This window comes from Rosa rugosa, chromosome 5 (assembly GCF_958449725.1).
Source record: "Rosa rugosa chromosome 5, drRosRugo1.1, whole genome shotgun sequence".
Classification (NCBI taxonomy): Eukaryota; Viridiplantae; Streptophyta; class Magnoliopsida; order Rosales; family Rosaceae; genus Rosa; species Rosa rugosa.
The window spans coordinates 26,407,982-26,425,206 of NC_084824.1; the positions used below are offsets into that span (position 1 = coordinate 26,407,982).

Below are 17,225 nucleotides of genomic sequence, written 5' to 3' on the forward strand. Positions count from 1 at the left end.
TGTCAATATCCTTCAACAGATCCTTATTTTTGCGCCTTCTGCTCCTTCAAAGCATCCTGAGCGCGTTTTCTGCGCCTTCAAGCCTAGCTATCAAAACTCACTCATTTTTGTTGCTGATTTACGCTTTTAACGCCTCAGGACGCGCCTGAGGAGCGCTTTTTAACACATTGCTCGCATAAGAGTTTTTTCCATTTAAGGACAAAAGAGTTCATAAGACCAGAAATTAGCCATTCTCTTCTTTAGTTTCCAGCTGTTCAGTTCGTCACCACAAACGTCATTGTTTTCCTACAAGTCCCTTACTTAAACTCTTGACATCCTCTTCTCACCTTACATGTTCCAATTATATTTAGTCAATTTAGGTCCAGACTCCACGACGCCCTTCCCTGCCAACAACCACCACCATGGTTCAACACCGCTTCATTATGATATCATTACCAGTTCAAGGCCACATCAATCCCTCCCTCCAATTAGCCAAGCGCCTCATCCGCACCACTGGGGCGCGTGTAACCTTTGTCACCAGCGTCTCCGCTCACCGCCGCATTGGCAACCGCGCAACTACTCCTAGTGGCTTGACCTTTGCTCCCTTCTCTGACGGGTACGACGACGGGGCTAAGCCTGAAGACGATAGACAGCATGTCTTTAGTGAGCTAAAGAGTCGCAGCTCGCAAGCGATTGTGGATCTTGTCAAATCTGGTGCGAATGAGGGCCACCCTTACACTTGCATAGTGTACACTTTAGTTCTCCCTTGGGTCGCGGAAGTGGCCACTGAGCTTCACCTCCCCAGCGCTCTCCTTTGGATTCAGCCAGCCACAGTGTTCGACATATACTACTATTACTTCAACGGCTACAAAGATATCATCAGGAACAATACCGGTGCTGATAACAATGACCCCTCCTTTGCAGTAGAATTACCAGGACTGCCACTATCGTTGAGGAGCCGCGACCTTCCCTCCTTCTTGCTGGCTTCGAGTCCGTACATATACCGTTTCGCTCTCCCATTGTTCGAAGATCAGTTGGAAAAGCTTGGGAAACTAAGCAAGGCAATCATACTGGTGAACACGTTCGATGCACTAGAACCCGAGGCCTTAAAAGCAATCGACAAGTACAGCTTGATCGGAATCGGGCCTTTAATGCCGTCTGCTTTCTTAGACGACAAGGATTCATCTGATAAATCTTTCGGATGCGATCTTTTCCAGAAATCAAAAGATTCCACCTACATGGAATGGCTGAATTCGAAGCCGGAACAGTCGGTCGTTTACGTCTCGTTTGGGACCGTTTCCATGCTGTCCAAGATTCAAATGGAGGAAATTGCAAAAGGGTTGCTGGATTCTGGACGTCCGTTTCTGTGGGTGATTAGGGAAAACCAAAAGAACGGAGAAGGTAAGGAAGGAAAAGAAGAAGAGGAGCTGAGTTGTAGAGAGGAACTAGAAGAGCTTGGGGTGATAGTCCCGTGGTGTAGTCAAGTGGAGGTTCTGTCAAATCCTTCATTGGGTTGTTTTGTGACACATTGTGGCTGGAATTCAAGCTTGGAGAGTTTAGTTTCTGGGGTACCGGTGGTGGCATGTCCTCAGTGGACAGATCAATGCACTAATGCAAAATTGATAGAGGACACGTGGAAGACAGGGGTGAGGGTAGCACCGAATGAGGAGGATGTTGTTGTGGGTGAGGAGTTGAAGAGGTGTCTGGATTTGGTCATGGGAAGTCAAGAGTTGAGAAGGAATGCTAAGAAGTGGAAGAATTTGGCGAGAGAGGCTGTGAGTGAAGGGGGGTCATCTGACAAGAATCTCAAGGCGTTTCTGAAGGAGATTGAAGAAGTAGATTAATTGCATGGGGAAATAAAATGATTGTCTAATGCAATTGAGTGGGTTTCGATGGGTAGGCGATGAGGAGTCGAACAAGGCGTGAAAGGCGACGCCCATGGCAACAAAAGAGAAACGACGTCGTTTTGAAACGATTGTGGTTTAAACCAATGAAGAAGGAGTTGAAGAAGTTCCTTTCTGCTTCTGCCAATGAAAAAGTCGAAAAACTTTTATCTGGTCATTAGAGTATATCATTATAAATTTAGTTGCCGGGTTGATTTTCAGGTGATTGTGTTTATAGTGCAGGTGATTGTGTTTAGTTGTTGGGTTGGATTTCATTTAGAATTTGTCAACTGTATGATTGTTGGTAATGTATGAACTGTTAATGCCTTAAATTTTGTTTGCTTGATGAGAAAAATGGAGGAGGAGGAGGATGATAGAGTTTTCGATTCCGGTAATAAACTGTGTTTGAATCGGATGATTCATACTTGGTTCTGGTGTTTCTCATGGATAATAGAGGCCTAGACTGGACTTTCAAACTAGAGCACCATCCTGAAATTTCCTTGTTTTGGTTCTATGTTTGATGAGTTGGTATTGCTTTGTCTACTTCTCTTAAATATGAATTAGTAGATCCTTTTCTGCAAATACTCTCTGGATTTCAATGAAAATGACACTATAGAGGGGTTTGGACCATAGATATTTGCATTGACAACTCAAGTTGAGTTCTGAGGGTGAGAATTATCTATCAATAGTCACATGGAGGATGGTCTAGTTTATTTACTTTTGAGGCATGACAAAATGTGAAACTTGATCCTTGTGATTTGGTTCTTATTTTACCCATGTATATCACAAGTTCTCATTGTCTTTGAGAAGATTTCTGAGAAGGAACAAAGAGAGAGTGGACATTTATGCACCGGAATGGTGCATCTATACATCCACAGGGTTCTGGGAACAAAATTTATTTGACTAATTCTTTTGAAACTTACTTCTTATGTCCTTAAAATATTTCTTCATTATAATTTGGTTATTCTTCAAATGCAGCTTCACTGCTTAGGAGTTCTCTTAAACTGTCAGCAGAGTAATCCTTTTGCTCACATTAGAGACAAAAATGGCCTCATTACCAATCTTGTTTCAGGTCTTCAATTACCAAGGTAACTAATGAAGAACACTGGGAAGAGAAAACTTTCCTTTTTTTTTTGTTTTCTTTTTTTCCCCCATGCTGTTACCAAATTATATATGATTCAACACTACTCTGTTCCTTTGACACAGTGAAGAGATTCGGGGAGAAATTCTGTTTGTTCTGTACAAAGTATCTGCTCTCCACTATGCATCAGAGGATGCTGATGGATCTGATCTTTTATTTTCCTTTTGCCCCAAGCTAGTGCGCCTGTCTCTGGAGGCCCTCATGAAGACCCAAAGTGATGACGTCCGCTTGAATTGTATAGGTTTGTTTTCAACCTCTTTTATACTTTTATATTTGTCCCTCAAAAGTTGAGTCCTTCTGTTTGCTTACCCCTTATCTAAAGCATAGTTCATGAGTAGTGCTTAAAACTTAGTTCTGCCACTTACATTTATTTGTTGAAGAAAGAAAGTCAAGAAACTAGTTATATGATGAGCATAGTTCTTAATTGCCAACCGGACTTAACTTCATTCTTGCTTGGCTTTTTTTATTTAGATTGTGGCTAGTGGCACTAAATGATATCATCGTTCTAAGCAAAGAATAAACAACATTAAGATTGCATATCAGAGGTGTGTAAATGGAAATTCATCTGTGATATGCACCGGTAAATATGGGATTCGGACCAAGTCTTCAGCAATCAAACTTGGTAGTGCTAGTTGGTTTGATTTTAAAGGTCTGGATTCTAGATACGTGATGAAGGTAGTAAAACTTTCTCTAGCTTTTTACAATTATTGTTGTGACCGCTACTTCTGCAGAAATAAAATAAAATTAAAATCCCACTATTATAGATCCAGCTTGGGTTCAACACTCCAAGTAACATTTGTTACTTTGATGAGCAAATTTGTCCAATGAAGTACTCTGGACAGGAAAAGTGTGAAGGGAATGTGATAGTCCAATGAATGTGTTCAGATTCTGACTTCTATGCCTTCCTTTAGCAAGTGCTCCTTTACAGAATGAATTCCTGCAACAATCATAATCTGCGTGTTCATATGAGCATAATCATCAGCACTCGGAGCACCATAAATCATGTAAAAGACTGTATTACCTCCTTGGAATGAAAAATGCCAGCAGCAAAGGCAGCAGACGCATTTGCTTTCGTGAGAACCTCTGAGAAGTGTTCAACAACACCAGCACCACTACTTGCAAGCATGGGAATGGTCACCACATCAGAGATCAGCTTTACTAAATCTATATCAAATCCCCTTTCCCTGACCTGAAATGCATCAAACAGTTAATATATAGCTAGCACAAACCACTAGTTTGAATAAGGAATGGAGAACACAATAAAGGATAGCAATGCCTTCCCAAACACATCTAGATAACTTCCAACATTTTGGCATTATCTCAGAACGTGATGAGTGATAAACTAACATGCCATTGATTAAATGTATAGACAAATTTCTCTTTGCAATTCTCATATAAGTGGTTTTCATAAGCAAGAATAAGGAGCGCAAAAACTGAACTTTACCTTCATAATCAATGCAGTTTAGCAGAATTTCTCCAGCACCAAGCTCCTCAACTGCTTTTGTAAGCTCATAAGCTCTGATTCGCTGGATTTCCCGCCCACCCCTAACCTTAAGGACAAAATTCAAGACTTTTCACGAAAGATAGCCAATCAGAGAAGATTTTACATCCATGAAAAGAAAAATGCCAAATCCAAGCAACAAAAAGGAGAACAGAATTGAAATTGTGTCTCCCTACCTGGGTTTGTTACCCTTATAGTCTCAAACTCAACATCGATATCATTTTGATTTTTAACGTACACTTTGCAAGGATCAATGCTTACAACCACAGCTGCAACATATAGTACAATAAAGTAAACAAAAAAAAATTCCATCTAAGTTCCTTTGAAAACAGAAACACTCTGGCAGATTGAACATTTACAGCCATCCAAGCAGAAAAAGATCACAAGCAAGAGAACAGCCTTACATCCTCAACAAATGCTCATGACTAAAAATACTGAAACACAAAAGTCGGCAATTTCAAATCCACATTTAAGCAAATAAAGATCTTTTTATTTTATTGTAGTTTCCATTATGTTACTAGAACTAAACTGAATTCTCGAAATAGTACAGCAGCCAGAAGGCGAGGTAATGATCAACAGGGTAACTACTAAATATAAATTGCACAACCATTACAATTAATTGTAACTACAATCTGTTAACAATTTTTTTTATACCATGTCCTGAAACTGTGCAGATTATCTCAACAGACTATCAAGGAATCAAAGCATTATGGGCATGCATGCATTTAGCAAAGATATTACCTGATTTCCATAAACTCTAGATATCTGCTCGAAGCTACTTTTTCCACTTTTCACCTAAAAAACCAATTGAGAACTGTCAGAGAGGCATCCCACAGATTCTTGCATACATGCAGATCTGAATAAAACATGATGAAAATTATTGCATACTCCAGTTCTTAAATATTCTTCTGCAGCATAAACTGCGTCACTTCCGATGGAGATCTTATCAGCCCCACATCTGAAATATTGATAGAATAGTGCCTGAAAAAGAAGAACTAACTTATAAAATCCATGTCCATACCATGCTACATTTGACAGGTCATATAAATTTTGAGTCGAAGCTATAGATTGAGCGTCTCTGGAGAAAAACAATAGAAGATATTTGCAATCATGTAAAGCAAAACTGGTTGAACAAATTCGAGCACCCATGACAATACCTGCTAGTTGCATCGGTAAAATCTCTAATGCTACCTGCAACTGTTAATGGCACAAAAACATTTTCTGATGCATATCTTAATACCTAAAAGACATGGCAAGTAAATAATAGATAAGAAAGAAAGTTCATAAGGTGTAATATCACAGCATCAAAATTGCACTAGGTTAAACATTTACGAAACAGACCTGTAGCATAGGCAAGGCACCCAAAGGGGAGTCCCAGAAACCATTAATATGCAGAAAGCTGACCTGCAATTCAAGACCAAGACTTCAAACAACAATAGCTATTTTATTATTTATTATTATTACTTTTATGGTGTAAAACTACAACAGCTTTTGATGACGAGTAACAATGAAATATGTCCAAACTCAAGGAGGCATGGTAAAACTGCAATCTTTGACAGTAAATAAACAAAATTACTGTAAAATGTAAAAAATAATTCCTAAGAAGATGGATAAGTCGTGCAAGGTGGAGCTTTATCACCAACCAAATAGAAGTAAATACATTACGTAAGGTATCTTAAAAATTAAAATAAAAAATGATGTAAATTAGGGAATCAGCACAGATGGGGAACGACCCAATCAATCAGAAAATGCTTGCATGAAGAGAATGAAAAGAGTTTAGATCAGACAATAACATAAAATTTGATTCAAGAAGATCCTCATCAAAACCCAAACCCCCAAAACTTAGCTGTGTTTTGCCTCTTCTTAGATGTCAAACCTGAGAAGTGGAATGTTAACTATTTTTTTCCCAAATCCCTCAGCAATGTAAATACAATATGCCATCATTGGATCAAATTCAAACCACCTAAAATTCATTAACAAGGAACTCTACTGTTGTTCTTTAACCTATTATCCATATCAATATATTACTGATATCAGTACTTCATATACAATAACATTCTTAATTTGCACCAAAAGTCACAAATAGAAATCACTGTAACAATCTGTCCTACTTGTCATACTTAAAGCGTTCTAAATAACCAGATTATACCATGTCCATGAAAAAACCAACCAATGTCCTAACACACACCAAGCTTGAACAATTCAGTCTAAAGCAAAACATTTGCGTTCTACTATACTCATAGCCTCTTCAGTAGCTGGTAGAGTCCGAAAAACTCATAAATTGTGTGTTGTCTATCAGCTTCATCTCTAGTTCTATAGAGAGTGGAGTTAAATAACAGCACTACAGTTTTGCTGTTGTAAAATTTCGCTGTGAATTTGATTTTATTGAACAGTTTTTCATTGTCTAGTGTTTACTATTCTGCATAGAGAGCAAGATATTGGAACAAATTGAGTAATTGTTTATGTAACAATGTATCAAAGTATCAAACTATGTAGAGGAAAACAGAGCAAGATAAAAGGACAAGAGCTAACGGGAATTTCTAAATTGTCAGATTCTAACTTCATCGGCCGGACACGTACCTGTTTCAACGACTTCGGGTCCCAATTGAATCAGAATCTCCAGATGAGTCTCTTGTCCTTCAATTCAAAGTCGATGTCGCTCCAACGCTATCGTCCTCCACATCCACTGGGAGAGATGCCTTTGCTTCTGATTCAAAGCATCTTGTAATCAACGATCGTTGACTAGTTGACTAGTTGACTAGAAGACTAGAATAGCTGTCGAGAGCAGTGGTTGACTAGTTGTTGAGAGGTGTATTCGCAATATATATTTCATAAACGATCGTCCAACGACCTGATAAATTCATATCTCTCTTTTGATTCATCCCTCTCCTAGTTTCTTCAACTAGCATTCGTAATAACTTTTTGACTCTCTTGAGTAGAGATCGATGGCTGAATTTCTCACTTTTGGGGCTCAAGAATTGCTGAGGAAAGTGGCTTCACTTGCCGCTCAAGAGTTCGATCTTGTATGGGGATTCAATGGAGAAATAACAAAGCTGCGTGAGTCGGTGCTCATGCTTGAGGCTGTGCTACAAGATGCCGAACATCCGCGACAAGATCGGGGAGATGCTGTGAAGCTCTGGGTGAAGAAGCTTGAAGACATAGCTCAGCATGCCGATGATGTGCTGGATGATTATGGATATGAGCTTCTCCGGTGTAAGGTGCAACTGCGAAATCAGATGAAGAGAAAGGTGCAGAACTTTTTTTCCCACTCCAATCCCATCTTTTTTCGTGTTAAAATGGCACATAAAATTAAGAAGATCAACACATCCTTGGATGAGTTGAATAAGAAGGCAAGTGCTATTGGCTTATTTGCTAGACTATCCTTAGATGCAACAACTTCCCATGGTATAAGCATTGACAGGGAAACCTACTCTATCTTAAAACAAGATGAAAACAACATCATTGGAAGGGACGATGTTGTGGCAGATATAGTTCAAGCCTTGACCAAATCAAACCACAATCTGGAAAGTGATCTCTCCGTTCTGGCCATTGTGGGTATGGGAGGGCTTGGAAAGACAACTTTGGCTAAATCAATATATCATGAATCTGAGATAAGTAGGCATTTTGAGAAAAAGATGTGGATATGTGTATCTACCCTTTTTGAAGTCAATTCAATTCTGAGAGGGATCTTGGAATATCTTAAACCAGAAAATGCTGCGGTGAAAGGTATAGATGCAATATGTAACATTCTTCAAGAAGAGTTGAAAGGAAAGAGATACCTTCTTATACTTGATGATGTATGGAATGAAGATGCTGAAAAATGGAATGATTTGAAGAGTTGTTTGGTAAGAATTACTGATGCCTAAGGAAGCAGCATTATTGTCACCACTCGCAGTGACAAAGTTGCAAAAACAGTGGAAACCCTTCCTAGGTGTGATTTGAGAAAACTATCAGATGATGAGTGTTGGCTTATATTGAAGAATAAAGCAGTTCCAGTCGGAAGTGTTCCTATACTTGAAGATCAAGAGACAATTGGAAGGGAGATTGCCAAAAAGTGTGGAGGTATACCATTAGTGGCAAAGGTATGTTATATTATACATTTGAAGTTTTATCATGCTTTCTTTTTACTTTAATTTGATAACAAGAATTTCTATTCCAAATATTGTTGATGTAGGGAAAGTTAAACAAATAATAATGAGCAGTTAACATTCAATTGAAGTTGACTATAGTATTGTTGTGTTGAAATCTAATTCCATTCCCAATTTAATTGTAGGTATTAGGAAACATTATGCGCTTTAAAACAAGCAATGAATGGAGTTCAATTATGGAAAGTAAAATGTGGGATTTACCGAAAGAAGAAGAAAGAATCATGTCAATTTTAAAGTTGAGTTTTGATGAATTGAAATTTTCATCATTGAAACAATGTTTTGCATATTGCTCGGAATTCATCAAAGACTCTGTAATGGAAAAGGATGACTTAGTCCAACTTTGGATGGCTCAAGGATGGCTTCACCCCACCAAAAGTAATATGGAGATGGAGGATAGAGGGAACGAATATTATAACATTTTATCAGAAAAATCCCTTTTTGAAGACGTTAGAACTGATTATAAGGGTAATACAACATGCAAGATGCACGATCTTGTGCATGACCTTGCAGAACGAGTATCAAACATGACAAACTGCCGCTCACTATTTTCCAAGGGAGAAACACTTGGGAACACCTTGCCTAACTTTAGATCTTTACGTGTGTTAAATTTATACAAGGCAGACATTGACAAGTTGCCGAGTTCAATTGGAAAGTTGACACACTTGAGGTATCTGAATGTTATGAAAACAAGAGTGAAGGCATTTCCAAAATCTATTGGTCAACTTTATTACCTTCAGACGTTTAAAATGCCCTATCATGTTGAAGAGTTCCCAAAGATGATAGCTAATATGATCAACTTGAGACATGTTTATTTTGGTAAACATGCGAAAGTTCCTGTTGGCATATTGGGAAGATTGACGAATCTCAGATCATTACCTTTTTTGAAGGTGGGTAAGGAAACTGGGCCTAGGATTGGGGAAATGGGTGGGTTAAACCATTTGAGAGGCACCTTATCCATCTATAATCTGGAGCATGTAAGAGATGGAGAAGAAGCAGTGAATGCAAAGTTAGTTGATAAGAAACATATACGCAAGTTAACTCTCGACTGGAAGCTTAGTAGACCAAGCAACAATATTGACAATGAGGATGATGTACTTGAAGGTCTGCGACCACATTGTAATTTGGAAATTTTGAAGATTCAGGGGTTTATGGGTGTAAAGTTTCCATCATGGTTATTGCTTGCCAGCAACTTGAAAGAAATTGAATTAGCAGGGTGCAACAAATGCGAAGGATTTCCAATACTGGGCCATCTGCCCAATCTTATACATGTTAAGATGGAGGACATGCAGAACCTAAGATGCTTGGGGTCTGAGTTTTATGGTTACGATCAGATTTCAGGTGCAACAACAAGTGACGGGAGAAAGACTTTGTTTCCTGCTTTGAGATCATTACATATTGAGAATGCCGAGAATCTAATAGATTGGATGGAAGCAGGGGAAGTGATGCTGACGACTGGAAAATTAAGGGTGTTTCCTTACCTTGAGGAGCTGCACGTGCTGCGGTGTAAGCAATTGAGAAGTGCTCCCAGTCATTTTCCATCTCTCAAGATGTTGGTGATACGAGGAGTGGAAAGTGGTATGCCTATAGCAAATATTTTAAGCAATAAACTGACTACTCTCACTTATCTCTCAGTATATGATGTCGAGGGACTTACTAGTCTTCCGGAAGGGACGTTAAGAAACAACAAGAGTCTTGAATGTTTGCGTATATGCAACTGTCCGGAGTTAAGCTGCATTTCTCCCCATGGATTTGACTGCTGCGCATCTCTTCAGTTACTGAGAATTTGGAAGTGTCCTAAGTTGAGGTCTTTATCTGATGGGCTACTCCCACTCTCTCTCAAGGAGTTGGACATACAAGATTGCTCCAGTCTAGAGTCCATCCCAATCATCCCTGAGCAAGGCGGTCTCCCATCTCTGCGCAAATTGATTATAACCAAGTGTTCTCAGTTATCCAGTTTACCTGATGGGCTACAATACTGCACATCTCTTCAACAATTGGTAATAGACAGCTGCCCAAAGATAACGTCCATTCCAGTCCAATACTGCACATCTCTTCAACTACTGGAGATACGGAGCTGCCCAAAAATAACGTCCATTCCAACTCAATACTGCACATCTCTTCAACAACTGGACATACTGAGCTGCCCAAAGATAATGTCCATTCCAATTCCATCTGAGGGCCTCCCATATCTTCGTGGACTGCAGCTTTGGCGGTGTCCTGAATTGTCAAGCCTACCGAGTGGACTAGGCTGCTGCCCCTCTCTTGTTGATTTGTCAATAACAGAGTGCCCTAAGGTTACATCCATTCCAATTGACAGTCTCAGTACAACCCTCCGAAGCTTGTGTGTAGATAATCCAGAGTCTCTTCCAATTTTACACGGCGGCTTCACATCCCTCCGAGGCTTGTTAATCGACGGATGTCAAAGTACACAAATTGATCTGGAATTTTGTGCCTTTATTCCAATCCTCGTCTCTCTTGAGGAGTTGAGAATAAGACGGTGTCCTAATCTAGAGACTGTTTCGAGTTTTGACAAGCTCACATCCCTGCGTGAGTTATGGATTAGTGATTGTTCCCGATTGACATGTCTACCCAGTGGGTTAGCAATGGCATCCCCACACGTATTCACCCGTCTCAAGCAATTGACACTTGGTCGGTTTTGGAATGAGCTGGATTCATTCCCGGCTCTTCAGGCTCTACCACAACTTGAAACACTGACCATCTTCGGGTGGCCGAAGCTCAAGTCTCTGCCTGAACAAGTTCAACACATGACGTCTTTGACCGAATTGCGGATAGATTCCTTTGAGGGAGTGGAGGCTATTCCAGAATGGTTGGGAAACCTTGCATCTCTTCACTCCTTATATATTTTCCGTTGCAAGAATCTGATGTATCTACCTTCCGTCCAAGCTATGCAACGCCTCACCAAATTAGATTGGCTACGTATCTACAATTGTCCCCTTTTGAGCCAAAGATGCACCGCGGAGAGCGGCCCAGAGTGGCCTAAGATTTCTCATCTTCCATCCATCTCTGGTAAGTGGTAACTCTTTCCTCTACCTCTTTTCTGAATCGGTCAATATTCATATCACTTTAATTAATTGTACTTAATTGTTGTTTGAAAAAGTATTATAGTTATTATTTTGTATGCCTCATTTTGCTTATATATAAACCAGTGACAAGAATACTTTTTGGCTCTTCCTTCTCACTCTCGAGCTCGATGGAGAAAGAATAATATTTTGTTTGAAAACAAGTTTTGTTCCATCTGCTAGAGCTTGAAGAAGTCTGCTCATTTTACAATAATTGCAGGGGGGGGGAGAATTTCACTTTGATTTTTAGGTTTCATTAACAATGGTGATACATAGAACCCGAATGTGAAGGGATTGTTGTTGTGCAAACCATATAACTCCATTCACTGACTTCTAAAGAGATTAAAACTTGTATATTCTTGTCCATTTTTCTTCAATTTTATATCCAGCATTAACCAAATTTATTTTTGGTTAGTTGAGGGACAGGTTATTACATAAACTGTTGAAGCTATGCGATACATCAATCAAGAATAAGCGGTGCCTACTGGAGTATCTCAATTAGGAATTGCTTCAAGTTTCACTTCAACTTACTTACTGTGTCCGATGTGGTGTATTTACAGGAGCATCTACAATTTTATGTAAGTTCAACCAAAAAGATAAAAAATAAAAACAGTTATCTTGTATACCTCTTTTACTCGTTTTCTAAACTATCATTTGGAAATTCACTCTCCAGTTGTCACTACAAAGTAATAGTGCTTTTTGGTATTTCGTATATTGCAATCATGGGGAAGTTTAAATTACAATATAACCTGCTAAATATGTCTACACAATATAACTTTTCTAATCATATGAACCAGTAACAAGAATGGTTTGGCTCCTTGATCTCATTGTCATCAGACCGGTTCTCTTTTCGACTCATTTTAGTTAAACCGTCATTTCGTTGAGGATAAGAATCAAATAAGCTTTTAACTAACAAGAAAAAACTGAAGTACCAACTTTGGCATAGCAAGTAGCTAACGTTAATGCTTGAACACTGGGTCTTTATTTTTGTTGAAGCTACATTGTTAAAGAACTCTTACTGCAAATCATACGAGTCTTGTTAGACACTGCTAAAGCTACTCTTTTTCTTTTCTAAGCATTGCAGTAAGCACTTAGATTTGTTTCCATCATTGACCAAACTTCTTTTATATTGAATTTTGAAGCTATGTGACACACCAGCTGCAAGATTAATATGTGCCTATGGATATGTGTCCAGTTGCAGAAGATTACTTCTGTTCTAGCTCTAAGGGTTCAGGGGCAAGCATTCTTCGTTTCTTGAACTTTTGTGTTGAAACAAGGCAAGCTTTCACATTTTCTTTTCTTCTGTTCTTTCCCTAGTCTCTCCTCTATATTTTCCTTATTTTGTTCGTCACTTATTTGTTTGTGCAGGGGCATCTTTCACTAGAATATCAGACTATTTTCCTGTGGTCTGCAAGAAAATCTAGGACTTGATTCTATCTTGGTGCCAAGCCAACAGGTTCCCTTTCAGAAAATGAAGCTTTCAGTTTGTGCGTTTGAAGTGGCCTTCAAAGTGCTGCATGAAAAGGTATAACCTTGTGATTCATCATTACATTTTTGTTATCCTTGTCCAGATAGGAATTATGTACTACATGTGTAATCCAACTCTTCCTTATCCTTTTGCAGCAAATTAAGAGAAAATGTGTACTACAAAGCAGTATTGTGGATTTTAGTCCTGTACTCTTGTTGTACTCCAAAGCAACTCATAGCCATCAAATCCGACTTCTTCGAATAGAAATACTGGGTGATGTCTGACGGATGATATGGCATAGCTGAAACAAGCTCGGATTTGTGAGGTTAAGGCCAATCTTGAATTGATTTTTCAAGGTAGTTCAAGCTCATGTTCAAGTAGAAAGATCTTTGCCTTCAGGTTGCTTCAATTTGAATGAAGTAGTCATTTTACAAACTTTTGTGTGTCAAGTAGAGCATATGTACGTAGACGTGCTCTGAAATCCTCTTGTTCCAGGTTGGTGAAATTGATCAACAGATGGTTCTTGAAAGAACATATGGCTAGGCTAGATCTATGTTGTGCCAAACTATTGTACAATGTAAATTCTTGATATTAAAATCAATTGCAGACTGTTATGTGACGAAGTCCTGTACTCTAAATGAGTTGGCTGAACATGCACGTATATCTAGTTAACTATTGGATGAGATTAATTATTTACAGTTTATATATATTTTCTGGCAGTAACTTATTGGTATCTAATACTAGTGTATGAATCGTGTGCTTGACAGATTAAGACCTTATATGTGGGCAATGACTTCATTGGACATGTTCCTTTAACAAAGAAAATTCTTGCTGCATTAACTACAGGTGAGCAGGCTAAGCATGGTTGTGGATGCTAATGGATTTACAGTTTATTTCTGCTAGTTTAGGGAAAGAAGAAAGTTGTCCTTAGTGGTGGCTTATCATTGATTTGGCTGGAGGATGGATTCCCCCCCTCTCCCCCCCCCCCCTTCATTTGCAAGATGGAAAGATAGGTGGTATTATTTGCACTTATGCTGTGTTCTTTGCTGTTTGATTTAATGTAAGTGGGTACTTTTCTTATGAACAGGTGCTCTAGCAATCACAGTGGCAAATCCAACTGATCTTGTAAAAGTTAGACTTCAAGCTGAGGGAAAACTACCACCAGGCGCACCAGGGCACTATTCTGGCGCACTAAATGCGTATTCCACCATTTTGAGACAGGTTGTGCATTGATACTGGAATTTTTTTTTTTTTTCCTAAAAAATTTCAGGGAGCACCATTGAATTGTTCTTTTTTCTGACTTTTTAACATGGGACTTTGCAAAAAAAAATCAGGAGGGAGTTGGGGATCTCTGGACTGGAATTGGACCTAACATTGCCCGTAATGCTATCATTAATAATGCTGAACTAGCCAGTTATGATCAAGTGAAGCAGGTAAACTCATCGCGAATGGTCATCATTCCCTTTTGAAGTGAAACTATTTTTACTCATTTTTAATGTGTAAAATTTCTACGCACACTTTTGAAATTTCCCGGGTTTAAGGACAATGTTGTCACTCATCTTTTTGTTGGTCGGCAGGTTTCTTTGCCATCTGCATTGGCTCTCCAGTTGATGTGGTAATCTATCTATAATATCTATTCATATGTGAAACCTTTCTGACTGGTCTTTAGTTAAGTAGTCCTGGTTTCTAGTGCATAGCTGTCATTGCTCTTAATAACTTGGGATAACGGCACATGTCCATTAGCAGAAAACATCCCTCATATTTGTTAATGTTGACGAAGGTTGCACTTAGTTAATAGTTTTACCAATTCTTTTGATGATCTCAACTTTTACTTTTATATGACTTCATGTCATACTCTTGTTCAAGCTCTGATTATTAAAAGTTATTAACTAGTCTCTGATCTGTAAGGTAAAATTGGATGACCAATATATCTTAACTCGGTAATTATGGAGTAAATGATATGGTTGCCTGATTTCCTGTACTGGTTAATTTGAACCTATTCTAGATGCATACAACCTCAGATTAACTTTTTTTTCCCGTGCTCTTCATCTTTTCACAGGTTAAGTCATGAATGATGGGAGATTCTTCTGCTTACAAAAACATGATCGATTGCTTCGTTAAAACTCTGAAGAATGATGTATGAACGATTCCTTCCCGTACCTTTCAGCATATTCTTCATTTCCTAATATATTTATAAAGTTCAGAAGTTGTCAAAATCAAATATTTATGTGTCCTTATGAGTGAGATGTTGATTTGAAAGCTTTTACATTATAATTGTTTATCCAAACAGAATATGCAGGTGATTTAGTTTCCATGTCATTAGTATATATGGCATTGTATCTATATTATGAGAGAGTAGGTTTCTACCTTCCAATAATAAGAATATTGTTATTTACGATTTGTTGTTTTGCAGGGACCTTTGGCCTTTATAAAGGCTTCATCCCAAATTTTGGACGGCTAGGATCTTGGAATGTGATCATGTTTCTAACCCTGGAGCAGGTACAAGTTTCAATGCCTTCCCTTGTTATCTTCTTCAGCCTTTTGAGTGTCTGGTCTGTGCGCTGGTTTTCTATTTTCACGTCAGTAGCAGTCCAAACTGCAGCTTAGAAATATACGATGGGAATCAGAACATCTATATAAATAATTAGCCACTTCTGATGAAATCTTTATTGAAACTTATCTGTGAAACTGTTTTTTCTTCTCTAGAAACATGGACAGTTTACCTTCTGTAGATTGCTTTCTCGTCTCTCAAATTAACCTGAATTGCTTTTCTCATCTCTTATTCTTCTGGCAGGCTAAGAAGTTCGTGAAAAGTATAGAGTCAAAATGAGAAGTGAAGCCAAGAGAGTGGATTTAGATTGCAGGGGTAGCATCTAGAGCAAACAATAGTTGTTTTAGAGAATAATAAGGCCCTCGACAAACCTTTTTCTCCCATACTTTTGCTAGCCGAGGAGAAGAATCACCTGAAGGAAAACTACTTATTGGAAGATCAGAAGTTTAGAAATAATTAGCATTCGTTTTCTGGATTACATATCTTTCCTTTGTCATCATATTGATGAATTGTGATTATAAAATTTGTTTATCAAGGCTCTAATGGCTTTGTTTGCAAAGCCAAATGCTATCTCTTTGTCGTCACCAATGAACTTATTGAGGATGGCATGCAGACATATCCTTATTGGATTTTCTTTTCCAGTACAGGATTCGTTAGTTTCAGAAAACGATGGTAAAACATGAATGATGATGCATATTCATAGAACAATAGGATAATGGTTCTTCAATATCTAAATAACTTTCCTGAGTGGATCTTGAATCTAACTTATAGAAAGAAGAAATTTGGTACATTCATAGTGTGTGAATGTTCCATGTGCCTCTTGTTCCTTAAGGTGCTTAGATAGTTGCCACCGAAAATTTTAAGTCTATTAAGTTTCTCCGTGAAAAAAGACTAGTCTGTTTATTCATCTTCTACCATTTCATTGCCTCACTTGCTATCTCTCTGTTTTCTAGATCAAAAGGTTTAAAATCTCTGGCTCTATTCTGCAGTACATATAACAAGGACCTTTGCTACTAAATCATCTACCAAAGACGTCCCCTACACAATAACTTTGTTACGTGGCCTAGTCCCACTTCTTCCAAACAAAGACTTCCAAGTTCTGCCAAGTGCCAAGCAAAGTCAACCTTGGTGTACAAGCCCTTGGCAGCTGGAGCATCTATTGGCCAAAAAACAGCTAGAGATGTCCACAACCACTGTTAGAAATATATCAAGAGTGCATCTCTTATTCGAAAGCAGCTAGAGAATCTATCCACACCCACTTTTGAACAGAAATCTGTCCGCAAATTTTGACTAGGCGTGTACACTGTTCAAGTCCAAAGAGCCTAATAATTTCATAGAGGAGCGATTTTCATCCATATTCTAGTTTCTTCAACTAATCAAGAATAATAAATCAGTCACTTTTGTGAAACATAAACAGCTTTCTGAAACCAGGCCACCAGGGGAATCTGAAGTACTTTGATCCGGTGAGGTCTAT

The 17,225-nt window shown here is 38.5% G+C and overlaps 3 protein-coding genes, 1 non-coding gene and 1 pseudogene across 14 annotated transcripts; 4 read left to right on the forward strand and 1 right to left on the reverse strand.

The window, feature by feature from the left end:
* Nucleotides 1-312: 312 nt before the first annotated feature.
* On the forward strand, nt 313-2,197 carry LOC133708752 (phloretin 4'-O-glucosyltransferase-like). The gene has a single exon (XM_062134266.1). It carries the CDS (start codon nt 402-404, stop codon nt 1,821-1,823), a length of 1,422 nt encoding a protein of 473 aa, XP_061990250.1. The 5' UTR covers nt 313-401; the 3' UTR covers nt 1,824-2,197.
* Nucleotides 2,198-3,588: 1,391 nt separating this feature from the next.
* On the reverse strand, nt 3,589-7,222 carry LOC133708753 (imidazole glycerol phosphate synthase hisHF, chloroplastic-like). 11 transcript variants are annotated; one of them, XR_009846024.1, is made up of 9 exons: nt 7,085-7,222; nt 5,846-5,908; nt 5,662-5,701; nt 5,393-5,485; nt 5,246-5,299; nt 4,681-4,773; nt 4,448-4,573; nt 4,025-4,192; nt 3,589-3,940 (listed from the first exon to the last, which is right to left on the reverse strand). XR_009846024.1 is itself a non-coding variant. In XM_062134272.1 (8 exons), the coding sequence occupies exons 2-7, from the start codon at nt 5,852-5,854 to the stop codon at nt 4,173-4,175; spliced, it is 396 nt and encodes a 131-aa protein (XP_061990256.1). In that variant the 5' UTR covers nt 5,855-5,908; nt 7,085-7,222; the 3' UTR covers nt 3,589-3,940; nt 4,025-4,172. The 11 variants fall into 11 exon arrangements, 7 of the variants coding, with proteins under 7 accessions (XP_061990256.1, XP_061990251.1, XP_061990254.1 ...); XR_009846022.1 differs by having other exon boundaries at nt 5,662-5,744; XR_009846021.1 differs by having other exon boundaries at nt 5,662-5,908.
* On the forward strand, nt 6,751-6,853 carry LOC133713209 (small nucleolar RNA snoR97). Its single transcript, XR_009847878.1, has one exon. It is a non-coding gene; the product is annotated as a small nucleolar RNA snoR97 (small nucleolar RNA).
* A 227-nt stretch (nt 7,223-7,449) lies between the features above and the next one.
* LOC133708751 (putative disease resistance protein RGA3) lies at nt 7,450-13,010 on the forward strand. The gene is given in 4 exon segments (XM_062134265.1): nt 7,450-8,586; nt 8,778-11,679; nt 12,148-12,310; nt 12,928-13,010. Coding segments are annotated over 3 exon segments (4,062 nt in total). The 3' UTR covers nt 12,171-12,310; nt 12,928-13,010.
* Nucleotides 13,011-13,203: 193 nt separating this feature from the next.
* LOC133711451 (mitochondrial uncoupling protein 1-like) lies at nt 13,204-16,392 on the forward strand (annotated as a pseudogene).
* The last annotated feature ends 833 nt before the right edge of the window (nt 16,393-17,225 follow it).